Source organism: Alexandromys fortis, unplaced genomic scaffold (assembly GCF_014885135.2).
Source record: "Alexandromys fortis isolate MF-2015 unplaced genomic scaffold, M_Fortis_MF-2015_v1.1 scaffold_1, whole genome shotgun sequence".
Lineage (NCBI taxonomy): Eukaryota > Metazoa > Chordata > Mammalia > Rodentia > Cricetidae > Alexandromys > Alexandromys fortis.
In genome coordinates, this window is record NW_026067927.1 from 38,897,434 (window position 1) to 38,912,236 (window position 14,803).

At 45.0% G+C, this 14,803-nt stretch overlaps 1 protein-coding gene across 8 annotated transcripts in view; it reads right to left on the minus strand.

The window, feature by feature from the left end:
• Nucleotides 1–105: 105 nt before the first annotated feature.
• The window catches only part of Tut7 (terminal uridylyl transferase 7), a 50,724-nt gene continuing 36,026 nt past the window's right edge, over nt 106–14,803 (minus strand). For 3 of the 8 annotated variants that reach the window (XM_050144520.1, XM_050144519.1, XM_050144518.1), the window contains exons 22-29: nt 14,469–14,646; nt 12,760–12,807; nt 12,585–12,676; nt 11,652–11,767; nt 9,748–10,073; nt 7,253–7,442; nt 7,007–7,070; nt 106–1,095 (exon numbers count right to left, since the gene is read on the minus strand). In XM_050144520.1, coding sequence (XP_050000477.1) covers nt 7,019–7,070; nt 7,253–7,442; nt 9,748–10,073; nt 11,652–11,767; nt 12,585–12,676; nt 12,760–12,807; nt 14,469–14,646 — 1,002 coding nt within the window. In that variant the 3' untranslated portion in view covers nt 106–1,095; nt 7,007–7,018. Of the gene's footprint in view, nt 1,096–7,006; nt 7,071–7,252; nt 7,443–9,747; nt 10,074–11,651; nt 11,768–12,584; nt 12,677–12,759; nt 12,808–14,468; nt 14,647–14,803 lie in introns of those variants that run through there. The other 5 variants (XM_050144523.1, XM_050144521.1, XM_050144525.1 and 2 more) reach the window with 5 other exon arrangements.

The window sequence follows — 14,803 nt, forward strand, 5'->3', positions numbered from 1 at the left end:
ACCTCAGAGGCATCATGTTAAGGACATTTGTACTGTCCCAGATCCTTGATTGACTTTTCTAATGAGGCTTCTTTTATATAATATAATAAAATAATGTGGATAAAATTACAGGTTGAAAGTTCGATTTTATTTTAAAATGATAAATAAACCGAGGCATAGTTTGACTATGTACTATTTCAGAAAGGCTTGTGAAGTTAGAGAAACAGTTCAGAGAGGGCTCCAGTCAGACCCAGAAGGATGCCAATCAAACTTGTGACTGACAGACACGAGACAGCCTCTTTGATCTTCAGAGGTTTGTAATAGATCTCCACCCTAATTTCTGAGTATCAAAGAAAGTAAAAAGCACTTTTATTCTGTCAGTCATTTTCCCCTTGTAATTTTTTTTTTTAACTGGCAAACAGGATTACTTGTTTTCATGACTTCATTTTTATGAGCACAGCAGTTCTGTGCGGATTGACGTAGAGAAGGAAGCCCCGGAGGGAGATGTCCAGCAGTACTGCCATCCATTGAGGCCTGTGTCCACGTCCATAGGGCCTGCATCCTGTGTTAGCACTTCTTCAGAGAACCATGAAGAATGCTTGTAGACCCCAAGTAGAGCAGCACAGTCCACACCAGGACCCAGCAACAAACAGAATCCCTCTTGGGAAGGAAAGGGATATATGGGGAAAGGAGGCTAATTCCTCCTGTGAGCAGCACACACTACTTTAGTGTGCTCTGAAAGAATTAAAAACCATGACACTGTTGCCATTGAATACTGGCCCACAGTTATATTTTTTCTTTTAACTTGGCTTAAATACCTCATGGCTTTCTATTAAAAGCTTCAGATCTCTGGGGGTTGATGTTAAGACTGTATTAAAATTTTTCTTTTCCTCATTTAACAATTTCATTTAAATTTTTAAAATTCCGACATTTCCCTCAACTGTTACGTTGAAGCCTGATCTGTGTTGCTATGTCCTGTGAAGTGAACCTAATTTTCCACGTGGATAGGGACATCTCAGTGCCATTTCCAGGGCTGCATTTCCTTCCCTCATGATTCTTGCTGGGTCCTCTTCACCGAGGCTTTCCCCTGAGTCATGTATTTACTGGAAAGGCTACCTAGGAGGGAAAACAAAATCTGACATAAATTAAAGAGCCTTACTTGATCGAAGTCATACAACACTTACTGTCAGCTACACAAGTGTCCCACTAGACAGGGCACTTGCCCTGGATCAGTGGTTGAGCTAGACATAAACAAGTCCACAGACAGGCATTAGACCGTGCTAGTCCCTGCTGTGAGGATGTTTAACGCAGCTTCAGGCTATATTCCCAGGCTGGTGCTGAGCTCAGGTGGAAGAAATCCATCTCTGAAAGTTCCTTACAAAAGTCCCTCTTTTCATCTGCAACCAAACATGACAAAGTTCTCTGGCCAGAAATTAGTATCTCATACCATTCCCTTTATAAGTCTAGTAATACCTTATGGATGTACAAGCAGGAAATACAATTCACTGTGCGTACAGGTGAAGGACAAGAATGAGAACTTGAGACAGCCTCCATAACTACTACTGTATAAGGAAGGCTCTATTCAGACGAATGAGAGGACACAAAGCATTTAGAAACTGGTATCCTGTCAACTACTTTTGTTTTACCTCTTTTTTTTTTTTTTTTTTTTTCCTTTTTGATGGCCTGGAACCCAAGGAGTTCCTTTGCCTCTGAGTGCTGGGATTAAAGGACTGTGCATGCCACCACTACCACCAGCGTACCTAACTCAAACACATAACTTTTGAAGGATAAAAGGAAGCTTTCAAAATTGCCACCCCGTCACTCATTTCCAAATGGATCACAGACTTAAATGCCAGTAAAAGGAAAAACAATATGTAAAGAAGAAAACACAGCTCCGTGCTTAACCCTCGCTGCCATTTTGAGCAGATTCAGAAGCACTCAGGAGATGTCGGTGTGTTTGTGAGGGAGAAACTCAACTGAAGGAAGCCCCACCATAAACACTGATGGTGCTGGAGTTTACACACATTTCTTGAAGGCGCAAGTGTGAGAATGTCTCTTAAGAAATGGCTTTTCACACTGTTCCTACAACAAGCTCAGCTCCATGGACACAACTGACTCCACTTCCCATGGCACTTTTCATGACGCTTAAGGCAACGGGGGAAGCAAACAAAATGCTGCCATTTGTGGCAATGTGAATGTCTCTAAGTCCCCCACTGATGTGTGTAATCATGAAAAATATCACACCATCAACAATGAGCTCAGTTGAGTGGCACTGCTGTAAAAATACATGTGCCTGAGGTGGTGGCGCACGCCTTTAATCCCAACACTTGGGAAGCAGTGGCAGGCGGGTCTCTTAGACCATCAGAAAACACAGATATTTATACGATTCATAACACTAGCAAAATTATAGTTATGAAGTAGCAACAAAATAATTTTATGGCAGGGGGCTCACCACATTAAAGGGTTCCAGCATTGGGAAGGTTGAGAACCAGGACTTTTAAGTAAGTCTACTGCTTCTTGTTTGCTGTCGTTCAGACTATTTGGATTTCTCAGTGTGTTTACAAACCAAGATATAAGGAATTCACACACACACACACACACACAGTAATTAATGCTTATCCAAAGATAAGAGGAAGTATCCTATCTTATTATTTGGAAGCCATTTTTAGTAAGTGCATAAAATGTAACTTTTAATCAAATTTTGTAATATTTATTTTGACCATTTATATAGTCAAAATAAAAAAAACAGGAAATTTTTATAGCTTGAAGTTTAATAAAAAGTCTTAAAATCTAATTCATAAATGCTTTTGTTGTAGTTAAGAATGGCAGGGTAGTCAACAGGGACTATTAATGAATAATATAGTCATATAAGAGGATTTCAAGACATTTGTATAAAAAATGGCCTACCACAAGCTTTTTCTCTATTTCCTATGACTTGAAGTTTTAAAAATCAGAGATATTTTAAGAGGTTGGTAGTTATCTTTCTTCCTTTATGTTTATGTATATACATATATACTTTATCATTGAACAGAATTTTAAAACCGAATGGAAACAAACCAATCAACCCTGTGTTGTCCCCCATGTATATGTTTGTATGATAAAGTTTCATGTTTATGCATGTTCATATGTGTTTGGACACGTTGTGTATGTGTGTATCCACATATGGAGACAGGTTGATATTAGGTACCTTCCTCATAGTTTTTCTCCTTCTCTACTGAGGCAGGATTAGTTAGCTCTGCAGCCTGCTCTGCCTCCTGTGTGATGGATGACAAGCAGGCTGCCACATCCTCCCAGCATTTACATGGATGCCAGGATCCACACTCACGAAGGAAACCACAGCAGAGAGACTCAGACACCTGCAAGTGACAGCTAAGTCTGGCGGCTATCACTAACTTACTTCATGGGTTATTTCATGGGCAAGGACAAACCTTAGCCATCTATAATTTTTCTTGTAGAAAGCAAAATATAATTTGTAATAAAATTTCCCCATAATAAATTAAGTTAGTAAGCTTTTCAGTAAGAGGATTTTTACCCAGAAGGTAAGTACTAACGTCTTTATAACTAAATTAATGTCAGCTGGCCATGCCACTTCTAGATCACTAACACCTGCAGTTTTCTTCCACTGTTTTACAACTTGTAAAATTATAGTCAAATGCCACTTTCAAGATATGTAGACTTGTAAGCTGAGTGCAGCCTTGGGGACAGTGTAGGAATGAGGTCAGTGACATCACCATCAGAAACCTTTTCTCTGACTCCCAGTGTTCACAACTGGGCTCCTCAGCAGCCTTAGCAGCCAGCTGTTATTCTCTTGGTCTTTGGCTGAGACCTGAGGTGTGTGTGCAGGACACCTGGCATCCCTAGCAAATGAAGGTAACCAGACCCAGGCGGTACACTGCAGAACAGGTGTTTATACCCTGTGCTCCTTCATATGCCTGGCATCAGGAACAGTGGGATTCTTCCTATGTAAAATGTTCTGAGGATGTCTGTTTATACGTGGTACATCTGTGTACGTCCAAACTCCCAGATCCACAGGGAACACATTCCACTGACCAGTGGTGTCAGTTGTCCATACCATTCTATAATGGGGAGGGGGGTCATCTGAAAGCCAGCATGGTTATAACAGAGCCCATTTCTCCTCCCCACCCAGCATCGGCTTAACTGCAGGGTGCCACCCTCTCACTTTTGTCTACTGGATTTGGAGGGGACCCAACAGAACTCTTATTTTGAAATGCTGTGTTCCATGGAGAACAATTACAAATCTTCCTGAGGACTACTGGAGCTCATGTTCTCTTAAGCTTCCTCCTGCTTATTTGCCACGTACAATGTTCTCCTTCAGGTCTAAGTGCGGTTAAGAATTGAAGAATTCTGTTTGTTTCTTTTTTTAAATTAATCTACACATCAACCTCAACTCCATGAACATAAGATTTTGTGTACAGAGACCTTGTACCACAGCTGGGCGGTCACGTAGACAGTGGACTGCTTGCTTGCCTACCATACATGTAGCTCATCCTCAGCTACACAGTAAATTTAAAGCCAGCCTTGGCTACATGAGATACTAGCTTAAAAAAAAGGGGGGGGGAGGGGGTGATCTGATATAATTTAAATGTTTCCTCTCCACACTCTTAAAAAAAAAGTACAATAACTGCAAATACTTGAGATAACACCTCTTGGTACTTAACAAAACCCAAGGCAAACATACTAACAATGGCACCATTCTCCTCCCTAACAGCATCATAGTGGAGAACAGACATTCCTAGCCCAGAGCATCCTCAGCATTCCCAGAGCGTGGTCAGTATCCTTGCCTTGACAGAAGAGGCCAGAAAGTCAAGGAAAGACAGCTCGTCCTTCTGTGGGGCAGGGACTGTCATGGTCTGATCTTAGCTAAAACATCTCACTCTACCAGTCTCTCCAAGCTAAAAAGTCAGCACTTTGTTCCTAGCATTAGGATGTCATTCCAGGGCTCCCCAGAGGATGCTTCAAACTGCAGCCAATCCGAGCTTGTTCTTATCTTACCCTCGCTGTGACAGTCTAATGCATAACAGACACTGCCGAAGCAAAAGTTACATAAGCTGTCATCTTGAAAAATTTCGACTCAGTAGTTAAGAGCATTTGTTGCTCCAGCAGGAGCCAGGTTTGATTCCCAGCACTCACATCACAGCCTAGAACATCTCTAACTCTAGCTCCAGGGGACTCGACACCCTCTCCCGGCCTCCACAGGCACCACTCACACATGAGGCACACACAGGCAAAACACTCATATACATAAAGACCCCCCCCCCCCGTTCTTTTTTTAAAATAAAAAAGGCAAGAACTTAGAAGAGGCTGATTGTTCACGCTCTTCTCTTCCTTCTTAGGGTTCTTCCTTTAGCCTCCCTGTAAAGAGGGAGGGCCCAGGATGGGCCGACGAGGCCATCTCCTGGCCAGGACTCTGCTGTTTACATCACTTTTTATACTTTTATTACTTTCTACAATAATGCTGAAGAAGTCACTTTTCCTTGACCTCAATTTCGTCCTCTCTTTTTCATCTTGCCTTGGTAATCCACCATGTTCTTTTTAGCATCCCTCTACAGGCCTGGGGCATGGCAGGAGGGACCCTGCCCTTGATACCACAGACAAGGCTAAGCAGACTCCAATTCCTTTCCATGCAGGCCTGAACCTTATTCCAAAGAAAAAAGCTCTTTGCAGAGGCTTCAGAGAGGCCAGGTGCCAAGCCCAGGGCTGCGCTCAACCTGCACCCAAACTGCAGGCAGTGTCCACAAAGCACTGCATTTGCTGTAGTCTGAGACCCAGCTCTGGCTCCTTCCAGAATCACCTTTCTCTTGGCCTTCCTTACTCCCAGGGTCCACACACTTCCCTTTGCTCCGTGTGCTTTACTTGCTGGGAGATCTCCCTAGCACAGGGGCTTAAAATGCAATCTCCACACCGACAACACTTACACTCCTTTCTGCAGCCTGGACCAATTAAATGCCAGGCTCATATATTCAACTGGCTACTCGACACCCCTGCCCTGGAATTCCACAGCTACCACCATGAAGCAGACCTTTCCCCAGCACAACAAAGCTCTCCTTTGTTCTTCCAGTTCTCAGAGACTGCGTGACATGAGCCTCACTGGGTCTTCATATCAGTGCCCAGAATATCCACACCCAACCGCCCTCCCTGACACTCCACTCGAACCTGTGACCACCTTGGTTACTACCCCATGGCTGCAGTGCTCCTGTCCTGGCCTTTACAAGACTTCAGACAGCACTGTTCCTCTAAGGTCCAGCACCGCCCATCTCACTGAGCAAACCTTCCGGGCCCTGCTGTAACGCGGGAGTCTCAGGGCACTAGCCTTCAAGTCCTGCCGCTCTCCCATGCTCTCGGGCTGAAGAGCAGGAACCGTCTCCTCTCCACCTGACCCTCACTTCCTATGACTCGGCTGACTTGAGATGATATTGTAGCGGAGGGGGTACCACCATGCTCAGCATCATTTTGTGATTTCCCTGCTTAAAGCATCTGTTGCCTTATGGCTGTCTGTCCCTGACAGGAAGGCAGAGGAGGGGCTTTGCTTCTCACTGGGGTACATTCAGTGCTGAGGCCGCTGCCGGGTAGTTAGACTCTCAACAGATGTTTGCTGAGGGGTAAATAAGTGAAGCAGTTGTCTGGTTGCAGAGTGGAGAGCTCAAGTTATGACTTTCTTTCCTTCTGGAGTACGGCAGGTAATCTCCACAAGACATGGCAATGCCACAGCAGTCACAAGAGGCACAAGAAAAGCCTCCATGGTTGAGGGTAGCAGTTCTTCCCCAGGGGAGGGAAGTCACCTGCAATATCTGAAAACTACACAGGCCGCACTACCCACTGGGCAGTCAGACGAAGGATGTGAGGTGGAAGCAGAGCAAGAGGGTTTTTTGTTTTGTTTAAGTTTCCTTGAGAGGTTCTGATATCCCTCTGTCAGCACCACAAGGCACAGGAAGGCTCTCAAAAGGCATGTGGTAAAATATTCAGAGAAGAAAAACAACACATATCTGACCCTTTAAAAACCACATACCTGACTGGGGACTCAAAAATATGGTTGTTTTTTGTTTCTTTTTGTCTTCATGTAAAAGCACTGCCTAAAAAATGAAATAAATGGTTTACAAAAACTGAAGGTAAAAGCAACAGAAACAGCCTCAAATTGTATCCAAGAGCCGGAAGAGGCAGTAGCGGCAGAGGTTTGCACGTTAGTGGGAATGACAGACATGTATGCAGGAAGTCATCCAGCAAGCCCCTGCTACCAGGGCCCAACAAGCCTTACCACACAGTACATGGGGCACAGGAGGAGGAAGCACACAGGCCAGCCAGGAGGGCCCAGCACACAGCTTCAAGCACTCCAGAAGACTCTGGGGAGTGAGCAGGACAGAGTGAACAGGGCTCCCTTCTCAGGTTTGGGCTGGCTTTTACCTGAGCAACTGGTCTCAAAGGGCTAGGTGAAGACTGACACAAACCTACAGAAAGAAGGGAACACTTTTCGTTCCTATTTTAAATTTAAAGCCATGGCCCTATTCGCCAATGTTTTAAGGAAACTTTCCTGTTGGTGTGATGGGACTCCACCCAGCCCACTGAAGGAGTGACAAGGTGGCATTCACCGTGCTCTGCCCCCCCCCCCCCCCCCCCCCCCCCCCCCCCCCCCCCCCCCTCCCTCCCCCCCCCCCCCCCCCCCCCCCCCCCCCCCCCCCCCCCGCGTCCCTCTGCTCTCGTGCTGACGTGGACATTAGCTGTAAAGACTACATGGGTCGGTTTCTAGACCAGGGCTTTTCCTTATGGCTGCTAATCCCTCTGCTAGCCAGGTGCCCTGTTGGGCTGCCAGAAATGCCACTCTTACACTTGTGTGTGTGTGCACGTGCGCGTGTATGTGCACATGCAAATGTATGGGTGTGTGAGCCTGTATCTGAGTTCATTCAAGAGCAGTTCATTCTGGTTTTGGGGCAGGGTCTCTCACTGGAACCTTAGTTGGGCTATGCTAGCTGGTTAGTGAGCCCAAAGATCTACCTGTCTCTGCATCCCCAGCACAGGACTACAGCATCCACTGCAATGCCCTGCTTTCATGGCCACACTGGGAACAGAACGCAGGTCTTGAGCAAGCATTTTCCTAACTGTGCATTTCCTCGGCCTCACCCTAACAGTTCTGAGACACCGGTGGGTCAGTAACTTACAGCCTGCTGCTGGGCGAAGGAGCACAGCTGAGGGGTGGTATAAGGTGACCACGCTGGAGGAGGGGAAAAGGGGACCACAAAGGTCTGCTTCATTTTGTTTGTAAACACAACCTTGAGTCTTCATCAAATACAGAGCAGAAGAGTAATTTTGAGAAAACTATGTTAAATTGTGTCTATATTGTCTAGCTCCAACTAGGATGAAGAAGGCTATTGTCAGACCTAAATGAGATCATCTTTAACTATACTTAACTTTGAAATGGTGCCTGATTGACTTTTAGCATGTTGACTGAATGTTAACATGTCATTATTTTAATTCCTTTAAGTCTCATCTCCTTCTTATAAAGGGAAACCAAGGCAGATGTTGGGGTTTAGTTCTGACCTTCTTAGAAGAACAAGGCTAACTCAGGCCATGGAAGTCAGCCAAAGCTGGACCATTCACAGTCAAGCATCAGTTAGAAGACGATGTTAAAACTCTTTCTATCTAATAAGGATGAGTGGGCACGACAGCACAATCACGTAATCCCAGGACTCAGGAGGCGGTGAAGCCAGCTGGAACTACATAGCAAATTATAGGCTGGCTTTGACTACAATAGTTGAGTCTCTGTCTCAAAAACCCAAAGGGGGAACAAAAAACACCTAAAGTTTCAGTCTTAAACACCAAGAGACTCTGCCTGGAAGACCTGCTATCTAAAATGGAAGCATGCATCGGCGCTGCCAGCACCCAGGGTGTTTGAGGGAAGGATTTACAGAGCTGCCTCAGCAAATGGGCAGTCACAGTTGCTCTCTAGGGCTCCTGTCTACACTTATCCAGCTTCACCCACACTTATTCTAAGAACCAGTACAGTCTATAAGTTGTTCTGAAGACCATAACTTACACAGATTAAAGGTGTCCGGACTATTAAAAAGGTGTTGATGATGGACACAACCTACTCAGTAAAAATGACCAACTCACACCCAGCTGTAACATAAAGGTCAGTATTAGGGGGTGGTTTGATTGTGTGCTCACGACAGGTCACACTATGCTGCCTAGGCTGGTGTCACTCCCCTGCTTCAGCCTCCTATGTAACTCTGACCACAGACATGGAGAAGATCTGCACATGACTCTGAATTGTGGGCTATCAAGACATTTTCCTCTTCATCTCAGAGTCACTATGGCCATTGACAGAAAGGTGTTCAAATAAGGGCTAAAGACGAAACCCTCCACAGTTCTCTGCAGCACTGCCGACATCCTTCTGTTCTTGGCTCATCTGCACCTCCGCTACCGCCTCCTGGGTGTCTCGGCAATGCTTTGAGTCACAAGCACACACGGGGAGCAGCCTCTCACTGTAACTTGTTTACTGGCTACAGAGACGATGTGTATGAGGATTGGAGATGAGCAAACTGCCATTTCATTGGTAATCTTAGACTTTCCTAAGACTAAGTAAACCGAGGAACAAGCAGTTAAGTCACACCTAGGGACAGCATGTAAGGCATGTGTAAGGGGGGGGGTGTCATTTCCTTACAGCGCCATCTTTGCCGAGCATATATTCTTTAAGGAAACAAAAGTGTGAAAAACTCTAAGAGGTTAACATCAAGGTCTCTGGAGAGGTATCTGTACCTGGAGAGCCTTTGAACTGTGAGCATTCCTTCTTAATGTGTCCTTCTCTTCCACAAAGGAAACAACGTTTTTCTCTCAAGTCTTTGTCATCCTGTCTCTTCCATTTTTCCACTGGTGTCCTGAGAATCTTCTCCCGCCCCAGGTCCCCAACTGGCCTCGCTGGCTTCGCTTTCACAGCTGCGCACTGTGTGGGCTTATCTTCTTTTGCCGACACTTCCTTTTCTGTGTACTTGTTCTGAATTTCTTTGTCCTCTTTGCTCCGTTTTTCTTTGCTCTCAGAGTATCTTTGGTTCGGGGTATCTTCCTGGTCTCGCCGCCGCCTCACTCTATAAAAGATAAGATACTATAGGAAAAGTGTCTACAGAAACTGACCAAGTTACATCCACATGTAGAGACAGCCAGGACCAGAGTGTGAACAGGAAACCTTGAATTTGACAAGTGTGGCTTCTCTATTATGATTTCTACAGTTCTTCAGCATCCAAACTCACAGCTGCCCAGGTCCTTACAGAACATGGTGTACTATAAGCACAACCCACATCCCCCTCTGACAGTTACACCGTACTGTGGAGTGAACAACCAGAAACCCAAATCTGTATATGTTCAACCCAGGTGCACTAGACTCCATACAGCCTGTTTGCAGTTGGCTGAATTTTCAATTGCTGAGCCCTGGGCACGGAGCCTGTCTGTCACAGTGCTGGAAACCAGTGCTTACTGCTGAGACCAGGCCTTGGGCCCAGTCATGCCCGTGCTGCTGTGCTGGCGGCCTCCTGGTGAATTAGCTTTCACTAAGCAGGGACAGTTTAAACTGCAAAACCTGAATTTCACAGAAAACTTCTAATCATGATTTTAAAGAGGTTTATCTTAAAAAATGTCAGTCACTTTTATTTTAGTTTTTAGAAGTGATTTTATTTCCTGTATATGTATGTGTACCATACATATACCAGTGTCCACAGAGGCCCTGGAATTGGTGTTACAGGGGGCTATGAGCCACAAGATGCAGGTGCTAGGGATGGCACTAGGGTCCTCTGCATGAGCAGTAAGTGCTCTTAACTACTGAGTCATCATCTCTTTAGCCCCACTGACTTTATTTTTTGAGACAATGTTACATATAGCCCAGGATGACTTCATACCCTTTGTAGCTAAGGCTGGCCTTGAGATCCTGATTCTCCTGCCTCAGCCTCCCAAGTGCAGAAAGTACTGGTAAATGGCACCCAGGCATCAAGATCATTTCTTTCTGCCCTACTGATCACTAGTCGGTAAATTCCAGATTGTGACCTCCTTTGCTTAAGTGTATTCTGAAATGGGAACAGCACTGTAAGCCAAAAGAACAATGACTCAAGCAGACTGTAGAAAACACCCCTGCTTCCCACTGTACCATCACCAGGGGACAGCACAGTGCCTAAGCACTTGATCTGCTCAAGGTAATCAGTAATGATTACACTAAAAGCCACGCCCACGTGGAAGCTGAGCGACCAGCGTGGAAGGCAGAAGGCCGTCCTCACGTAAGCGGCCTCAGCATCTGCAGTCAGCCACATGGGATCACTGCATTTTCATTTTTTTATATATAAGAGCTCTGATGCCCTCTCCTGCTTTTTTTTTTAAGATTTTATTTATTATGTATACACTATTCTGTTTGCATGTGTGTCTGAAGGCCAGAAGAGGGCATCAGATCTCATTATAGATGGTTGTGAGCCACTATGTGGTTGCTGGGAATTGAACTCATGATCTCTGGAAGAGCAGACAGTGCTCTAACCTCTGAGCCATCTTTCCAGCCCCACATTTTCATTTTTTTAAAAAAAGATCTTAAATGTATATGAAAAATGCTCGATCTCAGAGGCTTATTTGATTTTCCCTGTACGGCACAAGGAGATAAGATGAGGCTGCCCCTCCGGACACGCGCTTACTTTCTCCTCATGGGGCAGTCCTTCATGAAGTGTCCGATTTTTCCACAAATTCGGCAACACCTGTCATTCGGAGCCAGTTCTCCCTCAGTTAGAACATCTGGATCAAAAAAGTATTCCTACAAGAATACAGCCGTGTAAAAGAAACTGCGAACAAGATCATGGCACACCAGAGACCCATGCAGAACAGATTGGTTTGTTAATATTGGTGCTGTTCATCCCAAACAAGACCTTACAGCCAGTGAGAGGCATAGCTGATAGACTGACCTAAACCTATTTCTTTTATTTCTTGAAGTTGGAGGACACTGACAACACATGCACACAAGTGGCTTCAACACAAAAGGAGAAGCCATGGCCACATAGAGGGCATCAGGAAACAAAATGGCTAAACGGCAATGAACTGAGGAACACAGTCAACACTGAGGCAAACTGAGAAGCTGCACGCTAGTACTGGTGCTGCTGTGTGGCTTAAGAGTCTGCTGCAGGGGTCGGGGATGCTGCACCGCACCTGCACACCACTGAAGAGAGCACCTATCTGAACAGATGCGGGCGAAGGAGTTCTTCAACAAGCGTGAGAAGGACCACTGTAGATGTCAGCAATGATACACTCAAAGCACCTCTATGCCCACATGGAAAAGTTGCATCAGTCTTCCTGAGGGTGGGGGCGGGAAGGAATGGGAAGCTGCTGTTCAAAGGGGATAACGTTCTGGATAGAGAGAAAAGGAGTATAGGCCTGGGGAGACCTGTTGCCAAGTAGGGGCTACGGTCAATAATATGTATTTCAAAATAACTGCATATATTTCGAAAGCCACACTACAAAATGACACTGGAGAAGACAGATTTGCTAAGCAGCTTGACTGAACTATCCCTTACTGCACACTTATTGTGACTAAGACGTGTGCCTTATTGGCTCTCTAGCATTTCCACAAAACTCACCATTTTTGAGGGGTAGTCCTTTGGAAATCCTTTTACCGGAATTCCAAATACTCTTCTACCATTGATAAAAGCTTTCATTATAAAATTTGTCACTATAAAGAAAAAAGTAAAAATTCAATTACATGCATTAAAAGAACAAGAGATGCCACCAAGTTTACAAACAAGAGTAACTTACTTTTCCTTGATAATCCAGCACCAAGATTATGATTCAAATCAAAAGGATCTGAGTAAGGAAAATGAAAGAGACAAAAAGATAATTAAGTAGGATATACAGCACCATCCATCCCATAGCCTAGGTCCATACAACAAGAAGAAAGCATCACCTCTTTGCTGAGTAGTAAGAGGTGTGCTCGGCTAAGCAACAGAGAAGCCCAAATAGAAGGCAAGGCCCCCAAAGCATTGATTAGAAAAGACCACTGTGTCATCTTTACCATCTTTATAAGTCCTTCATATTACACTGGTTGACCACTTCTGGAAAAAGTACTGAGAAGACTCATTAACCAGGTGACTTAATGATGTCCGTTTGTGTTCATGTTAGGAGTCACAAGCATAAATGAACAAACCAAGGGTGGGACAAGACCTGAGTAGGAGTCACAAGAACACAAACAGCAGGTGCCGTGGTGGACTGGTGCAGGGAGGCAGGTGTGACAGGCATGGCTGTGAGGAACTGCGCTATAACACAGTGCTACTGAGCACTGCTTCTACACTAAATAGTATTTTATAGAGGATTTAAAATGCTATATACACATATATACTAATATACATACACACACACACACACACACTAATGATCTGGTCATCAGATGAAGATAGATATCATTTTCTCCCTGCCTAAGACAGTAGTGAAGAAGGCAAAGGAAGCCCTCCCCAGGGACCTAAAGGAGACATATGCACAGCAGGAGGAGGAGCCAGAGAAGCGAGGCACCAGGGGGCAAGCACTAAGCTGGGGAGTGACATCAGACGTTCCTGTCAGCTGGAGCACAGAGCCCTTCCTTTGTGCTCCTCTTGCAATAAGTGCAATGAGACTATCATCCCAGTTAGACCAGTCTTGCTCTCTTCTGTTGTGTGTGTGAGTGTGTATGTATGAGTGTGTTGTACTTTGGTTGTTTGCTGTAACTCTAGTGCTTGAGAAGCTGCGGCACTGCTCTGGGGTGGTAGGTCTGTCTCTCAGTGCTGAGATTACAGATATGGGCTCCCATGCTCTCAATTCACTTAGTACGCTAGACAACAACAAAAGACATGGTAATAAGAGAAGATCCCTTCCCCACTAATTCTGCGTTGACAGAAGCATCCAAAATGCTAAATCCCCACCCACAGCCCAGGCTGAAGTGCACAGCCCTTCATCCAACACTACCCAAAGAAATGAAGGAATCATAAAGTCTCCACACCATTTAGACATCAGTGCACAGTAAGAACATGGATCCCATGAGACCAAGAAGACATTTCCTCAGCCACTTCCTAGCTCACTAAAGCATTTAACCTTCATTTTATTTTTAAAAATTAAATTCCCATCAGTTATGAACAACTAACTGTAAACATCAATGGCTCCAATGGATTCCTTGAGTCAGGTGGGGTGACCTGCGCTCCCACACGGGTCCGACATTAGTGGAAGGTTATTCTGCTGAACAAAGATTCTGAACTCATGGCCTCACTTGGAGGTACTAGGAACTTAAAAATGAACCTGTAGGGTGGTATGGGCCGCAACAGGACTGCTGCACTGCACACTATGGGCAATGGTTCAGTGACTGCCCCACAGAAGCTGTGTGCCGGAAGAGCCAGGAGGGGCCCATGGTTTAGAGTCGACGTCCAACTTGAAAGGCTCTTTACATCACCCCTCAAACTTGATAGGCCATCAGCTCATTTCTAATTTGACTTCATTCATACCTTCAATAACGATGTATTTTGAGGTCCACTGTTTCTTAAAAGTCGTCAGCAGACCTTTTCTTCTGATGCTGATTACATGCTCCTTAAAATCAAACTCCTCTGTGTAGAAGCGGAGAAGTCCCAACCACAGCTGCCCAACAGATTCTGTATTTTTTCCATATTCTGGCCAACAAGTGGGCTAGAGAGAGAAGGGAACGAGAGATACCGCTCCATTACAAAGGGCTAACAGCAGTATGTCTGCACACCAGGAGGACGGTCTGGACAAGTTAACTGGCTTACACACACAAGATGTAATAAGTTCTCATTCACATTTTTTGTTTTGTTTTGTTTTTTTG